Source organism: Eretmochelys imbricata, chromosome 8, assembly GCF_965152235.1.
Source record: "Eretmochelys imbricata isolate rEreImb1 chromosome 8, rEreImb1.hap1, whole genome shotgun sequence".
NCBI lineage: Eukaryota > Metazoa > Chordata > Testudines > Cheloniidae > Eretmochelys > Eretmochelys imbricata.
In genome coordinates, this window is record NC_135579.1 from 42,325,909 (window position 1) to 42,350,952 (window position 25,044).

Sequence of the window (25,044 nt, forward strand, 5' to 3'; positions counted from 1 at the left end):
AGACTTGTCATCTCATCCAAGAATGATAAAGCTAGTTTGACATCATCTATTTTCCATACACCCATGCTGACTGGCATTAATTAAATGACCCTCCGTTATTAATCGAGTCCCATATCAACGACTCCATTATCTTACCCAAGGTCTATGTCAGACTGACAGGCCTATAATGACCCGAGTTACCCCATTTACCCTTTTTAAATATTGGCACAACATTAACCTTTCATGAGCAGCTGCAGCTCCCCAGCTGGGTCTCTGGCAGGCTCCCAGGCTCTGCGACTGGCACAGAGGGGGATGTGTGGGTCACGCCACTGAACGGTGAGAGCATGAGCACCAGCCTGCACAAGGGTCAGCACGGAGCCCAGTGTGCTGTCGGACTATGCCTGGCCCAATGGGCCCGTGCCAGTGCAGAGCAGTACTCATGGCAATCTAAACTCAGCTCTCTCTCAGGAAAGATGAGGGCATCATGTTGGGATGCTGCCTGTTCTCCGCTCACCATGCTGGGACGCTGCCCCTTACTCCTCTCAAACAGGTCAGTGCCTGGTCAGCAGACTGGGCTCTTCATATCGCCAGTGGCTGAAGGCACTGGGCCAAGCCTGCTCTCCCCAGAGTCTGCTGGGAGACGTCTCTGAATAACGATCCAGCCCTCCCTTCTGTGACCTAGGCCCTGGAACAATGGCAGTGGGGCTATGCCAGGCAGGAGGGCAAGAAGGCTCTCTCTCCCAGAGCCCAACAGCAGCTGATGTCAGTAGCAAGCAGAAGAGGGGACAGACAGAAATTGCTTCCCTGGGGCAAGGAAGGGGGATCCTACAAGTGTTTCATCATTACTGTACTTGACTATGTGTATTCCCGTACTGCGCAGAGACTCCAGATGAGAGCGGGTCCTATTGTTCTGGGTGTTGCACCAATCCTGACCAAGATGAGGCCCCCACTGTGCTGGGTGCTGCACAGACCCTGACCGAGATCAGGGCCCCAATTATGCTGGGAGCTGCATAGACCCTAATGGAGATCAGGGCCCACATTGTGCTGGGCGCTGCACAAATCCTGAGTGATATCGGGGTCCCCACAGTCCCTGCCTCAAAGAGACCCATTCCAATGCATTATAACTGAAGCAGGGTGGAAGGCTGTCATCACCAGCAGTATGGGAGGGGCCTGTGTCTGGGGCGGAATCTGTACCAAGACCCACCTCTGACAAGCAGCTGTGTGTGTTTGGCAGTGCCCCAGGGACTGGGTCCAATTACCTTTTGCTGCTCTGTGGGGACACATTTCACTGCCTGGAAAGCATAGGGGCTAGAACTAGGGGTGCTGCCTTGCCCCCTGGCTTAAAGTGGTTTCCATCAGATACAGGGTTTACAATTTGGTTCAGGTTTCAGAGTAACAGCCATGTTAGTCTGTATTCGCAAAAAGAAAAGGAGTACTTGTGGCACCTTAGAGACTAACCAATTTATTTGAGCATAAGCTTTCGTGAGCTACAGTGAAGTGAGCTGTAGCTCACGAAAGCTCATGCTCAAATAAATTGGTTAGTCTCTAAGGAGCCACAAGTACTCCTTTTCAATTTGGTTCAATAGCTCTCAGCACCCCCATTACACATATTGCTCCAGCCCCCTGCTGGAAAGGTCCATTCCCAAGAGGGATGGCCACTGGGCTATAACTGGTTTCCCTGCTTTGGGCCCCGAAGTTTGGGAGGTGGAAGGAGTGATCCAGAGACAGAGAGAGAAAGAAGAGACGACAGAAAGCCTTGAGAAATAGAAAGATTTATTTAGCAAAAGCCAATAGATAAACACCACCACCCAGGGGTTAAGTGCACTTACATTGACAGGCTGGTTTTCCAGATCGACTGAATACACAGTTAGTAACACAACAGTTGTAGGAAAGGAAAGGACAAAAAAATAGATCTATCTTGATCCTCAGCCAAGACCCACCACCACAGTGTGAGGCTGGAGAGGAGGTTCCTAGGCAGCATGGAGTTTGGAGGAGGAGAATTTACAGCTGTCCAGTTCCAGGGCCCAGCACGATGCAGGAAAGAGTTGCAGCCCAGCCCTGGGATGCCTATGAGATGCACACTGGAGCCTTCCAGCAATGCCCCTTCACATTGCTTCACACCACGTTCAAAGGTGGCCCTCAAGGGGCAGCTCTCAGAACCAACAGCAGCCACCCTGTCCCTACCCCCATCCTGAGAGGAAGCAGACAAGAGTGATGAGAAAAAGGATGAGTTGGAAGCAGGCCAAGTGAGCCAGCTGCCTGCAGGCACCTAGTCCCTGTGGGGGTGTCCCAGTGCCCTGGCTCCAAGAGTGATTCCCAGGGGCATGGGTCTCTCACTAGGACACCTGCTCCCTCCAGGTCAGCTGTTCCTGCTCCTACCTGTGCTGTGCAGAGCAGGTCTGAGCTAGGGAGCAGAGGCCTGGGGCAAGGGGAGGAGAGGGGAACAGGACTGATCCTGCCACAAGCAATAGGGAGGGTGAGAGCCTCACAATAAGGTCCTTCCTTCCTTCCTCCCTCCCGCTGCCCTGCTCTCTGCCCCTCCCTCATGTGTCAGCCAGCCAGACCCTGACTCCTGCCTATTACATCTGGCAATGCTGCTCATTCTCCAGCCCACCCCACCCCCCACAGGCCTTGCTGCATTAACTCTCTCACATGCCAAGTCCCCTCTCCAGCCCCTCCAAAGGTCCCAGGGAGTCCCCTCAGCCCCCGCTGCCATTCTTACCCTTATCCCCCTGCACTCTCATCTCTCTCTTCTTCCCTTTCCCAGCTGCAACCCGCTCCGCATCCTATCTCCTATCCATGCATCAGGCCTAGCCAGGCTGCTGGTGTCCCCATCCCCTCCCACCTGAAGAGCTGCCTGGCCAACCTCCCATCCCCTCTGCCAGTGCCCACCTGCCCCTTCCAGGCCTGCAGGGGATGGGTGCAAGCTCAACCCACCCAACCCCTGCCTCTTGCCCGGCAGCCCAACAGCCCAGCTGAGCTCTGAGCGGGATCATGCCAGGCATTGCAGCTTCACAGTCCCTCAGAAGCCCATCTGGCCAGGAGGCCCTCCTCTCCACTACCCTGCCTGTCTGAATGACAGCACCTGGTCCAATCCCAGCCCTGGTGAGAGGAGGGGACATTGGTGGGAAGACACAGCCATTCCCACCACCTCGCCCTCCATCCAGTGGGTCAAATAAGCCCCAGCCAGGGCGCTCCTGGACACCTCACTGCAGCTCAACACACAGACATCAGCTAAACACCCCTCCCACCTATGGCTGACCCCAGCTCCAGACACCAGCTGACGACTGTGGTTCAGGCCCCCCCCCCCCCCCCGTGCCTGCACTGCAGTTAGTGTGGATTGCAGCCCCCACCTGCTGGGGGGCCCATCAGCCCTGTGCTCCTCACTGCGCTGACCCCACAGAACAGCAGCTCACAGGCCAGATCTCATGGCTTCTACACCCCCTGTGCCAGAGATCGTGGCTCTCACTGCCAGGGGCCCTGCCCGTTAGCGTTCCCCAAAGGTGCCACCAGACGGTGCCTGTGGCAGGTGGTGCTGGGGGTGGGCTCAGGAGGAGCAGGCAGAAGGTGCAGGCGAAAAGGAAGAGAGATCAGAGGAGCAGTGGGAGCAGAGGGGAAGAGAGAGGAAGAATCCATTCCCCAGCCCCCATGTCCTCAGGGGAGCAGAGGGAATGTCAGTGCCTGTCCTGACTCCTGGTCCTGCGACCAACAGCCTCAGGAACAGGCAGGGAAAGCCGCAGGTCACATGGGAGTGTCAGGGCTGGAGGGATGTCTCAGGCAGACGTCACCTTCCAGCCTGGGGCCCCGGGACAGCCATCCCACTGTGGGCACTCTGGCGGGACATCACTGGGACAGGCTGTTGGTCAGCAGGGTCCCAGACCTGATTGGTGGAGACAGTGGTATGATGTAACAGCTTTTCACCAGGATGCAGGAGGGGAGGAGGCTGGGAACAGCTCCCTCACACGTGTAGGGCTCTGTCAACAGGGTCTGTCAACCTGGCCCCGGCCTGGCCTGGCCTGGCATCCTCCCTGGAGCTCTGGCTGGTTTCCTCCTGCATTGGGTTAGCTCAAACACTGAGCATCCCAGCTTGTGATATGAGGCAAGGGGGCAGCTCACAGCACTGGGGCACGGCAGCACTGGGCGTGCAAGGGCACGACTGGAATTTCATGACCATCTGTAACTTATTTAGAAGCCAATTTAGGAGAGGGCCCCTTACGCCCCCACAGACTTCAATCACCTGCATGTTCAAGTCATCATTCAAAATCAAAATAATGCACAGAAATTGGGTATACAAAAGCCAACTAATTATTGTAATCAGGAAACTGGTTTTCAAAACACTCCCTCAGGCGAGTGAGCATTCCAAAGATCTCAGGGCCACATTCCCAAAGGTTATCCCAAACTGCCTTCACAGTGGCTAAGAGCACATTTATTTGCATGCACACAAGCGTATCCCCTTTCAGTTACAAAAATCTGCACTTGCAAGGGCATTGTTTTGCATAAACAAAAATCCACATTTGCAAGTGCATTTGTGTGCACAGAGTTGTCAGCTCGCATAATCTGAGTCATAAAGCTCCAGATCCTGGAGGCATGTGATGACGCGAGAACCTTAGCTTTTCTTTACAAAAAAAAGCAAGCTTTTAGCCCTCGAAGTTGTGGAGAAAAGCCTGAAAACAGGATCCAAGTGCCCCCTAAAGGCTCAGAAATCAGAAAGCAAAGAAAAAGAGCCCTAGTTATTTTTGAAAGCCAATCTCATGGTCTCTGGAGCCTGCCTCCTGAGTTCTGAATGCGGGCAGCTGACCAGACTGCAGAAACCTTCACGATTTATCACAGATTTTTCTTGACCACTGGGAGGCAGAATCTATAGAGATTTTGGCCCCATCTGTCCTGGTGTTGATATGAGTCTAAAAGGCCAGTTAGATCCACTCCAGTGGAACCAGAACCATCCTCAAGAAACCTTATCATGACTGGTGCCTTTCCTGGCTTCCACCCATCAGTGCAGCTCCGACTGCTGGCTGTAAGACACAGCATGTGTCGGGCACAGAGATGGGGAGAATGGCCCTTAGCCGAAGGCCCCTCCAGCCAGCAGCTAGTGGGTGAGCTAATCGACAGCGTTATGGTGACGTGTCAGTCCTCGGGAGCGGAGTGAACTGTTCACAGCTGCCCTTGAGAGCGTCGTAAATGAACCCAGAGTGCTGGGGACATGGTGGCCTTGCCCTGGGGTTGCAGGCTCTGAGTTTCGCACTGCACGTGCCAGGTAATTCAGACAGAACAAGCATAGCTGATGTGGATGTCCAGGCCGGGCTTTCTGCAGAGGCAACCAGGAGAGGGGGGCCCAGCAGGCAATGCCTGGGGCCCAGAGGGGGTGAGGCAGGGCAAGCTGGGACCAGGAGGGGAAAGGATGCAGCAGCCTTTGCTTCCCATCACTGTGCTGCTCTTCTGGAGCCCTGCTTTCCTGCTCTAGCACGTCTCTGCTCTGAGCCCGTAGAATCTCCCCAGCCAGTTTAAGGTTCCTGTCCAGTCTCCATTCCAGTCCTCCAGCCCTGCCCTCACCCCCCCACTCCACAGCTCTCTCCATGGCCAGCACCCCTGCACTCACCCCCCCCACTTCCCGCGTCACCGCCACACACACCTGGAACCCACCTGCTAATGCCCCATGAACTCACCCTTCACCCTCCCGCAGACGGACCCAGGTTCCCTGCTCACTGCGCTCTCCCTACTAGTGGCTCCAGAGAGAAGCTGCTCCCCAGCCAGCTCTGAACCCCAAAGGCTCGCAGGACTCCGGGGACGGTCAGGAGGCCCAGCAGGGAAGTTTGCACATGGCCCTGCCCTAGTGTCAGGGCTAATGGCATCACAGCGAATCGTCAGGGGAAAGCTGAGAGCAGGCAGCGACTGGAGGTAACTCCAAGCCCCAGAGAGGGGTCAGATCCGTGGGTAGGGCACTGCCGGAGCCCCTCATGCAACCCTTTGGAGCCTTGTTCTACCTGCTTTTGTCAACTTCCTGTCTTTTCAGTCTGCCACCTCTTCAGGGCATAGCCAGTGTAGCCACAACAGGGCCCGATCCTGTCTTGGGCCCTGGGTGCTACAGCTAGACAATCCATCCTAATGAACTTGCTCCCATCTGCTTTCTGAGATCGCCAAGCTTTACTGAGTCACTGACAGGCACATTCAGCCTTTGCGCCCTCCGAGCAAAGCCTTTTCCCTGGGAATCTGCTCTGCCCCTCCAATCAAATGTTAACGCAGCCCCATGGGGACAGCAAGCAACCACTCCCATGACAGCAAGGCCCATCAGTACAGCCTTCTCCACACCATTGACCCAGCCAGGCAGCACAGCCTGGAGAACTTACCAGACAGCTTGAAAGCAAACAGGAGGAAGTGGGGCCTATCTGCTAGGGAGCCAGAGCAGCCAATCTGCCCAAAACGTGAAGCAAGCCCTGAGACTTTGGCCTGCCAGGAGAGTGTGGGGTACACGCCACTGAAGAGTTTGGCTCCCTGAACTTGTGGAATTTCCTGACTTCATCACTGCATTAACATCAGCTTTGGCATTTCATTTCCCTGGATTTACTTAAGGAAAAAGAAAATAGGAAGAAGCCAGTGATGCGGAGCTGCTCTGCTGCCAGGATCTCCTGCTTCCGCCCTGCTCTCGCTGCACACCCCTAGAGAGCTGAGGACAAAGAAAGTGTGCTGGAAGATGACACAATACTGAGGTTAGTCAAGACTAGGAAGGCCAGCAAGCCCTATTCGAGTGAGAATGGCTGGTGTGACGGCAGGGGAAAGTGTCTCAACAAGGGCATGGTAATGCCTGATCTGTGATTCACAGAATGATAGAAGATTAGGGTTGGAAGAGACCTCAAGAGACCATCTAGTCCAATCCCCTGCTCAAAGCAGGACCAACCCCAACTAAATCATCCCAGCCAGGATTTGTCAAGCCTGGCCTTAAAAACCTCTAAGGATGAAAATTCCACCACCTCCCTAGGTAACCCATTCCAGTGCTTCACCACCCTCTTAGTGAAACATGTTTCCTAATATCCAACCTAGACCTCCCCTACTGCAACTTGAGACCATTGCTCCTTGTTCTGTCATCTGCCACCATTGAGAACAGCCTAGCTCCATCCTCTTTGGAAAACCCCTTCAGGTAGTTGAAGGCTGCTATCAAATCCCCCCTCACTCTTCTCTTCAGCAGACTAAATAACCCCACTTCCCTCAGCCTCTCCTCATAAATCACGCGCCCCAGGCCACTAATCATTTTCGTTGCCCTCCGCTGGACTCTCTCCAATTTCTCCACATCCCTTCTGTAGTGGGGGGACCAAAACCGGAGGCAATACTCCAGATGTGGCCTCACCAGTGCCAAATAGAGGGGAATAATCACTTCCCTTGATCTGTTGGCAATGCTCCTACTAATGCAGCCCAATATGCCATTGGCCTTGGCAACAAGGGCATACTGCTGACTCATAACCAGCTTCTTGTCCACTGTAATCCCCAGGTCCTTTTCTGTAGAACTGTTGCTTAGCCAGTCGGTCCCCAGCCTGTAGCAGTGCATGGGATTCTTCCTTCCTAAGTGCAGAACTCTGCACTTGTCCTTTTTGAACCTCATCAGATTTCTTTTGTCCCAATCCTCTAATTTGTCTAGGTCACTCTGGACTCTATCCCTACCCTCCAGAGTATCTACCTCTCCCCGCAGGTTAGTGTCATCTGCGAACTTGCTGAGGGTGCAATTAATCCCATCACCCAGATAATTAATAAAGATGGTGAACAACACCAGCCCCAGGACTGACCCCTGGGGCACTCCGCCTGATACCAGCTGTCAGCTAGACATCAAGCCATTGATGACTACCAGTTGAGCCCGACAATCTAGCCTGTTTTCTATCTACCTTATAGTCCATTCATCCAATCCATACTTTTTTAACTTGCTGGCAAGAATACTGTGGGAGGCCATAACAAAAGCTTTGCTAAAGTCAAGATATATCACATCCACCACAGAGCCAGTTATCTTATCATAGAAGGCAATCAGGTTGGTCAGGCATGACTTGCCCTTCGTGAATCCATGTTGACTGTTCCTGATCACCTTCATCTCCTCCAAGTGCTTCAAAATGGATTCTTTGAGGACCTGCCCCATGATTTTGCCAGGGACTGAAGTGAGGCTGACTGCTCTGTAGTTCCCCAGGTTCTCTTTTTTCCTTTTTTAAAATATGGGCACTATATTTGCCTTTTTCCAACTGTCCGGGACCTCCCCCAATTGCCACAAATTTTCAGAGATAATGACCAATGGCTCTGAAATCACATCAGCCAATTCCCTCAGCACCCTTGGATGTATTAGATCTGGACCCATGGACTTGTGCACGTCCAGCTTTTCTAAATAGTCCTTAACTTGTTCTTTCGCTACTGAGAGCCGCTCATCTACTCCCCATGCTGTGTTGCCCAGTGCAGCAGTCTGGGAGCTGACCTTGTCTGTGAAAACCGAGGCAAAAAAAGCATTGAGTACTTCAGCTTTTTCCACATCATCTGTCACTATGTTGCCTCCCCCATTCAGTAAGGGTCCCACACTTTCCCTGACCTTCTTCTTGTTGCTAACATACCTGTAGAAACCCTTCTGGTTACCCTTCACATCCCTTGCTAGCTGCAACTCCAACTGTGCCTTGGCCTTCCTGATTACACCCCTGAAAGCTCTAGCAATATTTTTATACTCTTGCCTAGTCATCTGTCCAAGTTTCCATTTCTTGTAAGCTTCCTTTTTGAGTTTAAGCTCACCGAAGATTTCACTGTTAAGCCATGCTGGTTGCCTGCCATATTTGCTATTCTTTCTGCACTTTGCGATGGCTTGTTCCTGCGCCCTCAATAAGGCTTCTTTAAAATACACGGGGGGCTGAGATGGACCTGAATGGCTCAGGTTCGACCCGGGCATGACTGGAACAGCGAGTATCCCAGTTCATCACTCAGCAGTGTGCAGAACAGCTGCACAAGACTGGAAGGGAGACCAACTCCAAAACCGGTACCATGGAGAGCAAGGCTGGCACCTGCCTGGGAGACTCGGGTTCAATTCCCTATGCAGCACAGACTTGGGCTCTGTGCCTCAGTGCCCATCTGTACAGTGGGCAATAGCTTTGCCTGGCCTCCCAGGGGGGTGTGGGCATGAATACAGTACGGCTGGGACATGCTCCGCTGCCACCGGCTGCGTGGGGAGCTCAGAGAGCTAGGATCTGTTATACAGACAGGGGGCATTCCCTGACCTGCAATAGTGAGATCAGGTCTGGCCCCCAGGAATCAAAGGGGCCCCAGAGGCAGGTGCCCACAATGCCAAGAGGCTCCATCTGAGGATGGGGAGTTTCAAGTACTGGGTGGCCTCTCACTGAAATCTATAGCTCGACTCTGCTGGGAGCAGAGGTGATTACCCCTACACTGAGCTCCTGTGACCATCCCCCTGACTCTGCTCTGTTTGGAGAGGGGATGAACAGGAGGGGACATGACAGGGCCACGTCAAAGACTGAATAGAATAAGAAAGCAGGTGGGAATGCCGTCCCAGTGAGAACCAGGGGAGGTACACTGATGATGAAAGGCAATGAATCTAACGCTGACCAAGGGAAATGGACAGTGAGCCTGTGGAACTACTTGCCACAGGATGTTATAGGGCCAAGAACTTGGTAGGATTCAGAAAAGGGTTATAGATTTTATGGCTAATGAAAATATCCCCAGTTCCATTACAGAGGACAAAGCCATGCCATGGACTTACAGCCACACATTGCTGGCCATAGCCTATGGAGTCTGATCAGAGCAGAAGCTGTGCCAGGCTGGCAGAGCCTTGGGGCAGCGCGGTGAGGGTCCTGCGAAAGTGACTGCACATCGAAGGAGGGTATGTGTCTGTACCCACTCTGTGGCTGGCTGGGTGGGTGGGACTGCTCGCTGACTGTTCTAGCAGAGGGATACCTGCCTGTGCACACTCAGTCTCCTCCTCTCTCACAGCAAGGCCAGGGCGTGCCCTGACAGCTCTGAGAGCCTGCTGGGATGGCGTGGGCTGCAGGGAGCACAGCCCTGGCTTTGTCCTGCCACAGGGGCGGAGAGGGAACTTTTACTGCCTACCCTGGCCTAAAGCCCTGAACTGAGCACTGGCCTCCAGCAGCTGCTTCCCTCCCCAAGACTGTCTCCTCCCTGTCTCGGTCTGGAGACAGCCACCCTCCTACACAGCGATCTCATCATCCAGGCTGTCCCCCAGGCCCTGCTTGTGCCGCACGTTGAGCAGACGCAGTGGCTCCTCCTGGGCCCATGAGTCGTGCTCCTCGCTCTCGTCCGTGTTGGACTCGTACTCCGAGGCGATGCCCGACTCGCGGAACTTGATGAGCTCCAGGCTGCCCAGGAGCGGCTCTGACGGTGACGTGGTGCCCGGCGGGAAGCGGAAGTACTCCAGCTTCACCAAGCAGTCACTCCTACCTATGGGGCTGCCCAGGGCATGGGTGGAGTCAGGGCCAGGGCCCAGCAGCGGCAGGTGTAGGTCCTCAGGCTTCGGGGTGATGGAGTCGCACAGCACTGGCATGGCATTGCAGCGGTAAGTGATCTCCAGCAGACTGTCCTGGGAACCTACTGGAAGAGAGGAGGGCAGTCAGAGCGGGCACGGCCTAGGGCATCACTGACCCCTCACACAGGCTGGCAGACAGCCACCAGGCACACAGGCCTGCTCTAGATCTCAACCCATGGCCAAGAGCCCACCCCGATCAGTGCTGTTCACATGGGGAGCTGAAGCTGATGGAGGGTGGAGGGGTAGGTGAGGATCTAGCTGAACAAACAGCAACAGGGAAAAGCATGGACAGCCCCCAAAGATAACACCCCCCCAACACCTGCACACACACAACCCCATAGCCATGACGTGTGCACGGCCCTGCCCCAACAACACCCAGCCCCTGTACGCCCACCATACACAACCATAGCCTTGATGTGCACACGGTGCTGCCCCATACATCCAGCCCCCACACACCCACCGTGAACTGCCCCTGCACCCCTGACATATGCACATGGCCCTGAAAACACCTAGCCCCCGCATCCCCACCACACACAAACACCCCCATCATGTGCACACGGCCCTGCCCCAATAACACCCAGCGTCCGCATGCCCACCACACACAAACATCCTCCCCCACATCTCTGACATGTGCACATGATCCTGGTAACACACAGATGCCGCACACCCACCACACAGAAACACCCCCTCACCCCTGACATGACCCTGCCCCAATAACACCCAGCCCCTGCGCCCACAGCTGCCCCCGCACAGCTGAGGAAAGTACACGCAGGGACTCTCCCCGCAGGGTGCCCATTATAAATTCTCTCTCCCTGGGCATCCTGGTGCTGGGACCAGGAGACATGGGGCAGTCTCTTGCATGCCACAAACCCTGGGGTGCAAAGGGGTGGGGCTGTCTAGCTGCCGTGGGTCACCCCCCCACCCCACAAGGGGATGTGGTCACTGCAGGCCTGAGTCAGGCAGTGAGTCGGGGCACTGACCCCTGGGAACTGGGCTGATGTGTGTGCATGGCACACCCACCCTGTCCATGGGCTGTGCCATGCACACTCTGCAGTGACCCCCTCCCACTGGCATTCACGGGGATCCCCTCTCCAGGGAGTGCTGGGGACCATGGCACGGGCACACTGCCGGAGCGGGGCAGAACGGGGAGGGATGGGAAGTCCCTTGTGCCCCGGTGAATCAGCACGGAGCTCAGCAACAAGCACCTCCATGCTGTGCTCCTGGGTCCCTGTACTGGCTGGGGGCCGCAGCAAGGCTGGGGAAGGAGCTCTTACTGGTGTTGCTTCCTGACAGCTTCAGCTCCAGCTCCTGCACCTGCCTGACCAGCAGCGAGATGTGCTGGAGCATGTCCTTGTTCTGCAGCAAGAGCTGGTGCACACGCGCCTGGGCCTCCAGCCGAGCTGCTGCCTCTGCAGCCAGCTGGTCCTTCAGCAAGTGAACCTGTCGGAGAGACGTGGAGACACAGCGAGTGGGTGTGTGCGTGCCAGGACAGGCTGCCTGCGCCGAGCCGGGGGTCCAAGCCTGGAGTTCCAGCCTGCTGCTGGAGTGAGATTCATGCATCCCGCCCGCGCCCCCAGCCTGCTGCTAGAGCAAGCCCGCCCGTAGCCCCAGCCTGCAGTGCCGCCAGTCAGATGCCCACTCCCCTTAGCCACCTGTTCTCTCAGCCAGGCACAGTGGTGGCTGTTGGCAGAGCGGGACCTCAGGTCCAGCTCAGAGAGACTCTCCCCCGGGAGCCATCCCAGTGTTGGGAGCTGTCACTCTGGGCTGGGGATGTCGCCAGTTGCTCTGCTCTAGGACAGCAAGCAGGAGAAGGAGGGAGAGATTTATACCAGTCTGCAGAAGTCCTGGACCCACAAAGCCCTTCCAGACTTTGCCCAGAGTGCTGGTAAGTCCATTCCCCGTTCCAGTCTCACAGGGACCCTGCAGCCACAGGGCAGCATGGGACAGGGGGCATGCTAGCATCTGTCCCCCGTCCACACTGCATCCAGCATGGAGTCCCTTCTGCTTCATACCAGGGTGCCTAGCCATGCGACAGATCTGTCTGGCCCAAGCAGAAAGAACTCCCACAGAGGCTGTGCTGAGACTGGGCAGGGGAAGCAGGAGCACTGGCACCTGCTGGCAGTGGTGGAATTGCAGTTCAAAGCTGCAGGCACCAAGGCGTGCTGTCAGGAGCAGGGGAGCTGGAAGTTCCCAGTGGGACAGCTGCCTGTCCCCACATAAAGGGGCAGCCCCATGGTTTTCAAAGGCCGTTCAGCTGCAGGCGAGGGCTAGGCTAGCTCATCTTGAGACAGACTCTCCCTGGAACCCTAACCATGGCTCCCTGGAGCTACCAGTGAAACAAGTTTCTCTGGGTGCGTCCACACTGCAGTTAGGCACCGGCCATTTGCAATGTAGATGCTGGGATCTTGCATCCTCTCACCTTACAGGGTCCTAGAGTCCAGACTTCAGCCCAAGTCCAGATGTCTACAATACAAACAGCCCCTTAGCCTGGCCCTGCAACCCGTGTCAGCTGGCACGGGCCGGCTGTGGGGTTTTAAATGCAGTGCAGACCATCCCACTGAGACCTGAAGCTGATTCCCCCCTGCAGCAGCGTGCCCTGACCTCTAGGTCCATGGCCAACCCTGAGCATCGGAGAATGTGGGGCCCTGCTCCAGAAGAGCCCTGCCCAGCCCAAGCCATGGCAGTCTGGACAATTCCTGGCTGCATTTACATTCCTGCTGAGCTGCGCTGTTCTGAATGAGGGTCGTAGCTGGGCCGGGCCCCTGCCCAGGAGACAAGGACAGTTGATACCCATGATATTTCACTGGCCCACGCACCACACAGAGCAAACAAGCCCTCAGCACTCATCAGGTGTGAGACCTAGACAGTAGGGTCAGTACACTCTGCACACATTAGCCAGCCCCTGACTGTCAGTCCTAGTAGGCTGGCCGGGCCAGGCTAGACTGTGTGCCCCTCTGGCCCCTGGGGTGTGGCGTCCCATTGTGTGCCTCCACACCGTGGGGCCAGCAGTGCTGGGGCCTGTTGTGCTGCCTGCCCCTACCCATAGCACAGGGGATTGGCTTGCAGCACAGTGAGGTTCCCGGAGCACTATGTGTGAGTCACTGCAGGGGCAGCTGGGCCGGGGCAGGGCATGTGGTGTGGGGAAGGATGTCTGTGGGTTCCCCGATGGCCCTGGCAGAGTGCGTATGGGGGACAGCTCTACTCCTTCCTTCAATCCCACAGCACTCGCTGTCTCCCTGACTTCTCTTCCTAGCTGCCTCCCCTCAAACTGACCGGTGCCGTGGCCCATCTGGATCTGCCAGACCCTCTCCCTCCCCGCGGACTGTCCCTGATGAATTCCCTTCCCCCACCCGGGGTGACCTTGGGCTCTCTCCTCCTGTGATACCTGACTTCCACCCCTCAGCCCTGGCTAAAATCAGACCTATCCCCTTGTCCAGGCCCACGCCGAGGCCCGCCTGCATCACCATAACCCAATGGCCACTTGTCACTCCAGACGTTCAGAACACAGCTACCCTCCCTCCATCTCCACCCAGTTTCAGACCCCCTCCTCTGCCTGCTCCTCCCTTCCTGCATCTAGGCCGAGCAACTTGGCTTTGCCTCCAGGGCTCTGCCACTTCTGGCTTATTCGCCCGTGTCCATTTCCACCCCACTACTCCCAGCACACCAGCCTCTCACAAACCCCTCCACATGGCCCCCTGCGCACATGCTGCCGCCTGCACAGCCCCGCGCCCCGCTCGTGCTCGGCATGCTGGGGCAACAACCACCATGCGGGCAGCACCTGGGCCACGGCCACTTGTGTCTGTTGCGTCTGCTGCTGCAGAAGCTGCCGAAGAAGCTGCATTTGGTGATGAGTGGAGAGGGGAGTCCCCAGGTCCGGCAGCTGGGATGAGGAGGGGAGCAGCAGCTTGGGCGATGCAGTCAGGATACTCTCGGGGTGGAGGGAGCCCTGGAAAATATAGAGAAAAGCAAAGCCTGATCCACTCTGCGTGCTGCCCCTCAACATCCCACAGACACTCTAGTAACTCGCTCCCAGCTGAGCTGAGACCCCTGCGGGCCGGGCGGGTCGGTGCCTCATTCTCTGTACTCCCCTGGCTCCGTCTGTCTGTAGCCACCTGTTTCAATTATCAGCTCTCTGGGCCAGGGACTGTAGCCCAGACCTGCAGGGGTACATAGTGCCTACCTCCCACACCAGTACACACCAGCGAGACCTGCTGTGTGCGAGAACAGCATTAATAGCTAATCACAATGACAACACTAATCCTTAGCAGTCACACAGTTCTGCCGTTCCAAAGCATCACACAGCTGTAGGCTAATGCGTTTGAGCCAGAACAACCATAGGGAGCTTAGTCTCTAACCTCTGACTTCAGTGCAAGCTAGGAGCCTAAGGAACTGACCTTCCTGGGCAGCAGCTCTGTCCTCCAGCTGTGTGCAGAGCAGCCCACTGGCCAGGCCGGCAGGAGGCAGACACCCTGTAACAGACTGTGACACATAGGTGCACGCTCTCCCTGCTGCTGGGGCTGGCTCGGTGGCTTAGGCTGACTTTGCTCCAGCAGGCGCTCACTGCTGCCCCCTGAACAGCCACTCAGCCTGGTGAGCTGCCCTGAGCACGATGCTCTCAGCCTGGGTCACCTTTGTGCACAGAGCCAGCGGCCGCCAACACATGCTCCAAAGCCAGAGCCAGAAGGGTGGGCCCAACCTCACTTGGGGTGGGTGGTGGTCAGAGATTTGCACCTCGGCTCACAGCCTTGCTCTAGCTGCTGGCAGCTGCCAGGGTTGGGGGCAGGAGGCAGCTCCCTGTGTGATCCCTCCTCAGCAACCTGTTTCTTCGCCTTCTGGCTTGTGAGCCCTTGGATTCCCTGGGTTGGATTTTCTGACTTTCTTCTGCAACCCGGGAGACCAGAAGCTTCCTCTTCTGAACAAATGGAAGGTGAGACTGTCATGTATTCATGGGCCTCCAGGAGCTGGGGCTTTACAAACACACCAAATAGCGAGAGACTCGTGATAAAACAGCAAGAGCTGGCATCACTGGCAAGATGATCCCTGGGGGACTGGCTCCCAGACAGGCTCTTGGTGTCTCACGGCTATATGTAATGCCAACACACTCAGTTGCTGGAGGACGGGGTCAAACATAGCTCTTTTAGCCAAGGCTGTAGCTAGCTCATCACTCTCTAGCTCAGTGGTTCTCAACCAGGAGCACCCCTGGAGTACCCAGAGGTCTTCCAGGGGGTCCATCAACTCATCTAAGTCAGTGTTTCTCAACCTGGGGGTTGTGGGATGGCTTTGGGGAGGTCACAAGTGCAGGGCTGGAGTTGGGGGGTAGACACCACGCCATAGAGGGCCCTGTAACGCTGTTCCATGTTTCAGCACCCAGAAGCAGGGCTCAGGCTCCAGGGGTACAGTAGTCTGGAAAAGTTGAGACCCGCTACCTTGGCTGGTGTAGGTGCCACAAGAGTGGGACAGAGTGCCACACCAAGCAGGCTTGGATCACATAGGCAGCACCCTGACTCTTCACGCCAGCCATTCTGCTGGCTCCGTGACATGCTACGTCGCACCGTTCCTCTCTCCTCCGGCACGTTGGGCAGCAGTGGGACTGCCCTGCCCCGCCCTGGGTGGAGCAGATGGCCCCCAGCCTTAGAGGAGCCATACGAGTCTTACCTCCCCTAACCCCGTAGCACCCCACTAATGACACAGGGTTCAAGCCTCAATGCACTTGGCCGAACTCACAAGAGGCTCACTGCTGGGAGCACTGGTGCGAAGGGCTCCACAGCCGCTGGTGCACTGGGAGAGCGGTTCTAAGCAGCACAGTGCAGCGGTCGCAGGCTCAGCCCCCCCAACACGAGGGAAGGGGAGAGCCAGGAACGATGGGGGACCACTGGCAGAGCCCAGCAGAGCTGCGTGGTCGTGAGCTGGGGATTCACATGGCGCTTTCCCTACCAGACAAACCACATAGCTGGCTACATCGGTGCCATGAACACAGGGCCCATGTACCTGCACCCCAACTATTCAGCTCTCACTCCCCGAGGGTAGCCATTCTAGGGGATGCAGTGCAGGCAGGAACGATGGGACCATCCCTTCGTCAGTACCTCTCTGTGTGCCAGAGCACTGTCAGCTGACAGAGGAGGACTCGGGCCCACTGGCTAGAGCAGGGGACTGGAAACCAGGACATCTGACTTCTATTCCTAGCACTGCTACCAACTTGTCATGTGAGCCACGGCCTGCTCTGTGTCTCAGCTTCCCCACACTCCAGTGGGTACTCACATACCTTTGATGGGGTTTGTTTGACTGAATTGGGGCAAGCTTGTACACTGCTGTGTGATCTCCGAGAAGCGGGGCTAGGGGAGGGGAGAGGATCATCATCCTGGGGAGCCCCTGGTTCTCTGAACCCCCTTGCAAGATGGTGCTCTGGCCAACTCTTCCCTCGCCATGGCACTCGCTCAGTCCTGATGTGTCCTGGCCAAGGACCGAGCCTCAGCTTTGGCAGGGCTGAGCGGGTGGGACAAATGCGCAGGACCACTGCCTAGGTGGATTAGCAGCACGGCTGCCCACTTGCAGGGATGGCTCTGGGATGCTCGGAGTCTCTGCAGGGCGAGTGGAAAACCAATGTCCTAGGTTTTGCTGGTTGCCTGGTCTCTGAAGCACAAGCAGAACTCTTGGGTAAAGGGCGACTCTGCTCTGCTGGCCTCTGACACTGTCCAGACGTGCTGGGTTAATGCACCAGGTGATTCTCTCCTGCCAGCAGCTGTGTGGTCAGGCAGAGGGAGACGCAGCTCCACTCCTGCTGCTTTCCCTGGGAAACCAACATTGCTCTGTTCCCAGGAAATGCCACAGCCAACAGGAGCGAGGGGGCGACACAGGGACCAGTTTGTGTCTGGACCGCAGCAGTGCAGGGCACAGGGGAGAGGCTGAGTGCTGGGGGAGTTTCGGGGGAGAACAGGATGAGGGGGAGCCAGTGACTATGAGCTTCTTTTATTGTCGGGGGCTAACTGGAGGGGTGGGGGTAGGGGTTCCTCCCCCACTGGGAGATGGGATCAAGGAAGGGCCACTGCCCCAACAGTGAGTAACGGAGCATGATAGCTGGACTCCCGTCCTGCGCTGCTGCTGCCCAGCACACCCCACAACAAGAGCCGGGCACTGCCACCCTCAGGGACCGGAGCTGGGTCTGCCACGTGCTGAACCACAGCCTGTGTCCTCAGGGCTCAGTACCTCCCAGGGTTTTCAGAGCTCTGCGCTGACCGGCAATGGGGAAAGGCGTGTGTTTGCTGGGGACACTGTGGTGCCTAGGTTCCCCCTGTCTGGGTGTGGGGCACACACACTAGCTCTTAACATGAGAGTGCACAGAGGGGAGTGAACCTGGACTCCCTCAGGGCCCCAGCAAAGGCAATTCGCCCTAGTTTGCGGGGCGGCTCAGAGAAGAGGCATTTCCCATGTTGTGGCCAGCCCCTCGGCTCCCCTTGTTAATGCCCGGGCAGTGCTGGGGGGGATGCCAGCTGCTGCCATGAGAACATATGCTGTTGCACCAGCTTCACGCCGTGGTCTCCCCATCTGATCACCCCCGCAGAGCTGCCACAGGCTGTTCCAGCCCCATATCTAGACATGAGCTCCCTCCCTACCCCACTGCAGGGCAGTGTGAAACCCAAAGGTTCCTCTGAGCTGGGGGGAGGGGGGGGGGCAGTGACCCTCATGTGAGCCACAGGGGGAGTGTGTGGGGAGCTCTGGGGCTGCTGTGGGGAGAGAGCAGGGCACCCCCAGGCACAGACCCATGTCCTGCTCCTGAAGCCATATAGCAAAGCTGCTTGGACACATGCTCGGGAAACCATGCTATCTGGGGGGACCCTGGGCCTGTACCACGGCTCAAAGGCCACTTTTGGGGCACAGCTGCTCTTGGCTGGGGCTGGCATACCTTGGTGTCCAGAGAGTGCCCGGAGTCGTTCCTCACGGCGTCGAGGTCTGTCACCCCCCGGCTGAACTCCAGGGTGCTGCTCCCTGGTGGAGGGATCTCCACTGCATCGATATCCGTCTCCTCTGTAGGGGCAGCTGCATTCTCAGCTCTGGCTGGGTGGCAGGCTGGGAGGGGGCAGCAACGGCATGGTCAGAGGTGAGAGGGGACAACGGAAACACTGCCCCAGCCCAGCTCCTTGGGCTGAGAGAACGTCGGCCTGGCTAGCAGACAAGGCCCATTCCTCCTTGTGGGGGAAGCACCTGCACACCTGCCATGGGTCACGCATCCCTAGCAGGCAGCCCTGTCTGCACAGAGCTGAGAGGACACTCCAAATACCCTGAGGCCTAGGGGAAAGTGCACTCGGGTCTGAACCAGGGAATCTGGGCCCATCTCTTCTACTGGCGAGGGTCAATATTTCTGTGCAGTTCTCAGCCCTCTTTCCTGCCCTAGGCCTCACCCCCAAGGGGGCAGGCAAGTATCTCCCCCATTTTACAAACAAGGTAGCTGACTGGTCACTGAAGGCGCAGCTGGGACCAGAACTCAGCTCTCTAATAGGGGAGACCCAAATCTCACCCACTTTGCTATAGTGCCTTTCAGAATGAATTTGTCAAGTCTATGTGCCTAGCTATGCTTTCTCATCACTGGACTGCACTCTGCTCCTAGAACCAGGAACAGTGCAACAGACTGCAGCCTCTCCTCTGCCTCCGCCTCAGATTTCAGCTTCACTGTCCCCTGTTTTATAGTCACCCCATCCTGGTCCCACTATGCTCCTGGCACTGGCCAGGTTTCATCCAGGAAGAGAAAGCCTGATACCGAAGAGGCTCTCTGGGACCAGGGGGCTGTTTACCCCAGCTCTCTCATGCACACCGGGGCAGTCCTTTGGACTTTGCCTGCTAGCTCCCTCCCCTCTTCTCGGAGCAGTGGGTGCTGGTGGATATCCCCACTTGGTGCCCCCTTGAGCACATGGTTTCACTCATCCCATTCAGTTGGCCTCTGTTCTTCCCAGCTGAGGGTAAAAATTTGTCAGTCTCAGTGAGGGAGTTATTTCAGGGCCCCCATCACCTCCACAGTGGCGCCAATGACTTATGCTGAAGTTGATGGCCACATGCAAACATTGCAAAAGCGTAAATTAGCTCATTAACTAATTTGCACCAGATGATAGGCACAGAGATGCAGGAGCCATGGCTGGGGTTTGCTCAGCTGTGCCGGAGGTCAAAAGAACTCTTGTGGTGAAGGGGCTGCAGAGCAAAAGATCTAAACTGCATCCTGAGAGCATCTCCCCAGAGTCGAAAGGTTTGGCCCAGCGACTGTGATAGCAGCTCATTGTGCCAGGGCAGCAGCACCCCCTGGGACAAAGGGCAGCCTGTCTCCACCTTCCTGCCAAGCTGCCAACTGCCTGGTTGGTAACATGGACCCTGAGCTCGGTGGTGGGGGCAGCGAGGGACAGAACGGGTTCATGGGGAAGGGAATGGGCAGAGAAAGGAAAACGCCCAATACCTGTATGCCCATATGGTCCCCGTGGGACTCCCTATACCCAGCCTTTCCGATCCCCAGGCTGGGGCACATGGCATAGCCCAGGGGTGGCCAAGCCTACTGACCCTCTGAGGCACATATGACAATCTTCAAAAGTTCGGGAGCCAGGACGTGCATGCTGGGGTTTGGTTCGGCCCCACTTCTGCTGAAGCCCCAAGCCCTGGCTGACGTGCCCTGTAGGGCTGAAGCCCTGAGCGCCCCCTGCCCCCCCCCCCCCCCCCCCCGCTGGGCAGAAGCCAAAGGCGACACATGTGGGGTCACATCCCCCCCTCGATTTTTGCCAGGATTAGCTAGGCCCACTCAGTCATGTGGTGCTGCTGGGCCCCCTCCCTGTATGGCAGCTGCAGCCTGGGGAGAGGCAGCAGCTAAGAGCTGGGAGCTGCAGGGGGAGATGCTGCTTTTGCTGGCGCCTCTCCATGTGGAGCTGGGAGTTGCAGGGTGGGGCCGCTGAGAGTAATAGGGAGGGTGTGCCTGGAGCCTGTGACTCAAGCTGTTGAGTGGAGGCCTAACCTTGAAATTGTGCCCCCTCCACCCCCACTCTCAGCAGGCACCAGTCCCCTCTGGCAGAAGCTCCTAGCCCCACCACCCCACTGCAGGGCAGAATCCCCAAGGCCCCCCTCCCGCCAGTCTGGTAGGTGGAGAATGGGGGCGAAGGGAATGGGGGGCTCTGCGAGCTGCACTTTAACTGTAAAAGAGCCAGATGTGGCTCATGAGCCACAGTTTGGCCACCCTTGGCATATAGCATGTCAATCCACAGGATCCCTTCCCCCAAGCCTGTAGGGCCCCCGGACTGCTCCTACCACTCCAGTCAGAACCCTGCATTCTGTGTGGCAGAGGGAGTGCTGGGGGAAGTGTCAGCTAAATTCCCGACCAGCTCCGTGGGGTGTGGTGTCGATAATGCCATGGTACCACAGTCTTGCTGTTATCTGATGCTCAGTTCCAGTCATTTTATGCTGGAGCACAGTATCCTGTTTTCAATGTTTGCTGTGTCACGGCATAACTGCTCTGAGAAGGTGCCTCTGCAGGGACTGGGGCATAGGCAATCAGACCTAGTGGATAGAGTCCGGGGCCTGGAGTTAGGCGCCAAGCCGGGGTCAGAGCCAGAGACAGTCAGTTGCAAGCCAGGGGTTGAAGTTGGAGTCAGAATCAGGGGTAGGCCATAGGAGCTGGGACCAGGAGTGAGACAGGAACCAGGCAGAGGTGGGGGTCTGGGAGAAGGAGGGCAGGGGGAAGGAACAGGTTGGGAGGCAAGGCTCAGGGCAGTAGGCAGGGGCCAGTGCAGCAGCAGTCAGTCAGGGGTTGACCTAATTGCTCAGACAACTTCCTGTTTCTGGTTTAAATAGGGCATCACCGCCAATCAGTGGGGCAGAAGTCTCCCCCAGTCTGGAGCTTTGTGGGGCCCTTTGTGAGGCAGAGCTTTGCTGGCTCCCTTCTGCAATCATTCAGGTGAGCTGCTGAGTGGTGGTTGTGGTGTGACCCCTGCCTGGGGACCTCCAGGTCTAGGTTCAAGGCCCAGGATCCCTCACATCAGCCCTTCTCCTGGGAGGTAGGGGCTGGGTTTTCCAGGCTGGTTTTTGTGGAATGTGTCCACACTCCTGACCTGGTAAACATTCTTCACCAGGTCCTTCTTCAGGAGTGCTCTTCAGGACTGTAGCCTTCCCAAGCCATAAGATGCCAGAGTCTAACCCGTCTGACTCTGGCATCAAGGATCACACGGAGAATATACTCATCAATGTTGTGAACATGTACTGGTGTGGGGCGATGCTTGGGAGCGGTGAGGGAATGGGTCCTGAATGTGGGGCTTCAGGAGTGATGTATGGAAAACTGGATGTATTTGGAGAGAACGGGGCAAGTTGAATTCAAAGGTGACTGGGCTAATGTGCTGGAGAATGCGGTAGGGGCCAAAGAGCTGGTAGTCCAACTTATGGGATGGCCTGTTTGTGTGTACATTTTTTGTTGAGAGCCATACCTTCTGGCCAAGCAAAAGGGCAGGCCCCTCCTGTCATTGACGGTCTGCATGTTGTTTCTTTTTTCTAGGTGTCCTCCAGGTAAACTTTTAGGTCATCTTGGGTTTGACATATCTTGTGTCCAGTCCAGTCCAGTCCAGGGCTGCTGGATTGTGAGAAGTTGTGGTTAGCTCCAAGTAAAACCAAGGATGGAATCTATAGTTTGAAAAAAAAAATGGCTTTGCACTGTAGAAGCATATTCTGCGTTACTGTATGCGAGGTAGCAGCAAGAACCCGTTGTTCTGGTGGAAGTTTATGTAGTGTCGAAGATATTGCTCCAGGATCTGGTTGGTTCTCTCCACTTGACCATTTGTCTAAGGGTGGTAGGTGGAAGAGAGGCAGGAGCAGATGCCCAAAATCCAGAGAGCTTCTCACATAAAGCGAGAGATAAATCACACATGGTGCTCAGAGACCATGTGCTGTGGGAGGCCATGGAGGCAGACAACTTGGTCCACACAGAGCTGGGCCGTTTCCTGGGAGAAGGTTAGGCCAGTGCTGGGGTGAAGTGGCCCACTACTGTCAGAGTGGTAAAAAACCCACCGGCCTCGGATAGTTCTACTAGCAAATCTAAGGCAATGACTGTCCACGGGCCGGGGGAGTCTCAAGGGGCTGCAGGAGTTCAAGGGGTTCCCAGGTATTTATTGTGTGGTGCCTTGGAGTGGGTACATACATTGCAACACAGGCCTGCACTATGGCCTGCATGTGAGGCCACCAGAAGATATAAGAGACAAGGTGCTGAGTTTTAAAACAGCCAAAATGTCCTGCCAGGGCAGTCATGGCATACTGGTAGGGCTGTAGTCCTTGGAGGCCTAGGAGAACATATATAGGCTCATTTAGTAGGTTACCCTGTCTCAAACATCGTGGGGGTCCTTATTTATGGCTTTCTGCTCGACTGGAGGGATTCCCTGGGTGAAGGTTGATCATATGAGGGTGAGCAGATCTTGGTGGGGAGCCGGGCCCAGAAAATTCTGAGGCTTGAGGATGGAGGAGGTTTTTGGGTTCAAATCTTTAAGATCAGCGTCCCTTCTGGGACAAAGTGTCAGCCTTGCTAGTTTGGGTTCCTGGATGACAGGAGATTGCAAAATCAAAGTGCAAAAAGAATAAGGCCCACCAAAATTGTTGTTGGTTGAAGGCCTTGGCCCTATGCAGATATGTGAGGTTCTTATGATCGGTGTACATCTGGGCAGAATATCAGGCCTCTGCTAGATAGTGGTGCCACTCTGCGAAGGCCATCTTAATTGCCGGAGTTCTTTGTCCAAAATTTCATAGTTTGGCTCCGCTGGTAAGTTTCCTGGCACAGAAGACGTGTGGGTGCAGCAGTTGTTGAGGATTGTGCCTTTGCGATAGAACTGCTCTGATTGCCAGGTTGGAAGCTCTCGCTTTGATGACGAAGGCTTGTGTCGTGTCAGGATGGACCACTTTGGGAGTGGTGGTAAACGCAAGTTTTAATTGCTTGAAGGGCCTTGGGGGACCACAGGAATCTGGTGTTTTTGAGGAGCAAGGCAGTGAGAGGGGCGATCCGCTCCAAGAACTTTAGGAGGAACTGGTGACAGATGTTTGCAAACCCCAGGAAATACTGTAGTTCACGAACGTTCCATGGTGCTCCCCCATTCGAGGACTGCCTTTATCTTCCATGGGTCTATTTCAGGACCCGCGGGAGATAGGATGAGCCTAGGAATTCTATGGAGGACTGGTCAAAGGCTCGGGTGACCAGATAGCAAGTGTAAAAAATTAGGACGGTGGGGGGTAATAGGAGCCCATATAAAAAAAAAGCCCCAAATATTGGGACTGTCCCTATAAAATCAGGACATCTGGTCACCCTATCAAAGACAAATTTTTCTAGCTTCATATAGAGACCTGACGGAACAGATGTACATGCTGTGTTGTTTGGCACTGTCTGAAAAGATCAGTATGTCACCCAGGTATGCTACCACGTACTGGCCCACAATGTTCCAGAGCACATCATTAATAAATGCTGAAACATTGTAAGCATTTGTCAAACCAAAGGGCATCACGAGATATTCAAAGTGCCCATAATGTGTTCGAATGGAGGGTTTCCATTTGTCCCCAGCTCTAACCTGTACTAAGTTGCGTGCCCCCTGCAGGGCTAGCGTTGTGTGTACCCGGGCAGTGCTCACGTGGTCCATTAGCTTGGGGATTGGTGGTAATGGGTATCGGTTTCTAATGGTGACCTGATTCAGGGCCTGATAGTCCATACATAGTCTGAGGCTTCCAACATTTTTTTTAAATAAGAAAAAGGACTGTGGCTCCGGCAGGCAAAGTGGATTTAGGAATAAAGCCCTTGGCTAGCTGGAGCAGAGTGTGGCCAGTTCAGGCTCCGACATGGTGTCCATACACCTGAAGGGAATGTTTGCCCCTAGTTGTAGCTCGACTGGGCAGCCATAGTCCCTGTGTGGGGCAAGGTGCCTGCAGGCGGTTTGATGACATCTTTGAAGTTGCTGTATTTGGATGGAAGTCGAGGACCGGAATCAGTGGGTGGCTCTGCGGGGCCAGCTACCCTGGTGCGTGACTGCTGGGGTACTGCGTGCTGCCCACTTCCTGGGGTCAAGCAGTGCTGTTGACAGAATTGTGAGATTTTAGCTTGCGCCAAATGAGAAGGGCGTTACGGTGAGCCAGCCACAAGAGACCCAGGATGAGCGGAAGTACGGGGAATGGCTGGCACCGCATGCAGGTCTCTCGATGCCCTTGGATAGGAACGGTATCACTACCTGGGCTCTTGGCTCCTAGAAATGCAGGAGAGGAGAGCAGGGCATGCAAGAGGAACACATTCACTGGCTGTTCCTGCAGAAACGATTGATGGTGAACATTTCATGGCAAAATTCAAATTGTCAGCAGTAGGCTTCCAGGTCACCCCTCTGAGACGGAGGTGGGTGGTTCACAGCCCTCCAAAAGACGATTTCAGGCTGTGGGCAGGCTCAGGATGCAGCCCTATCTTGCTTTGTGCTTGGCTCACTTTCTGGAGAACTCTCCTCTGAGAAGGGCAGGCAGCCACCTTCCACAGAGTGCAGCTGTACAGCAGAGGGATTGCACAGACAATCACTGGGCAGCAGGAGAGCAGGATA

At 55.9% G+C, this 25,044-nt stretch overlaps 1 protein-coding gene across 5 annotated transcripts in view; it reads right to left on the bottom strand.

Moving 5' to 3' along the window:
• Window positions 1-10,147: 10,147 nt before the first annotated feature.
• NOS1AP (nitric oxide synthase 1 adaptor protein) overlaps window positions 10,148-25,044 on the bottom strand; it is a 139,655-nt gene continuing 124,758 nt past the window's right edge. For 2 of the 5 annotated variants that reach the window (XM_077824544.1, XM_077824545.1), the window contains exons 8-12: window positions 24,046-24,068; window positions 18,357-18,535; window positions 14,262-14,429; window positions 11,758-11,923; window positions 10,148-10,548 (exon numbers count right to left, since the gene is read on the bottom strand). In XM_077824544.1, the coding sequence (XP_077680670.1) occupies window positions 10,148-10,548; window positions 11,758-11,923; window positions 14,262-14,429; window positions 18,357-18,535; window positions 24,046-24,068 (937 nt within the window). Of the gene's footprint in view, window positions 10,549-11,757; window positions 11,924-14,261; window positions 14,430-18,356; window positions 18,548-20,074; window positions 20,098-24,045; window positions 24,069-25,044 lie in introns of all 5 variants that reach the window. The other 3 variants (XM_077824541.1, XM_077824542.1, XM_077824543.1) reach the window with 2 other exon arrangements.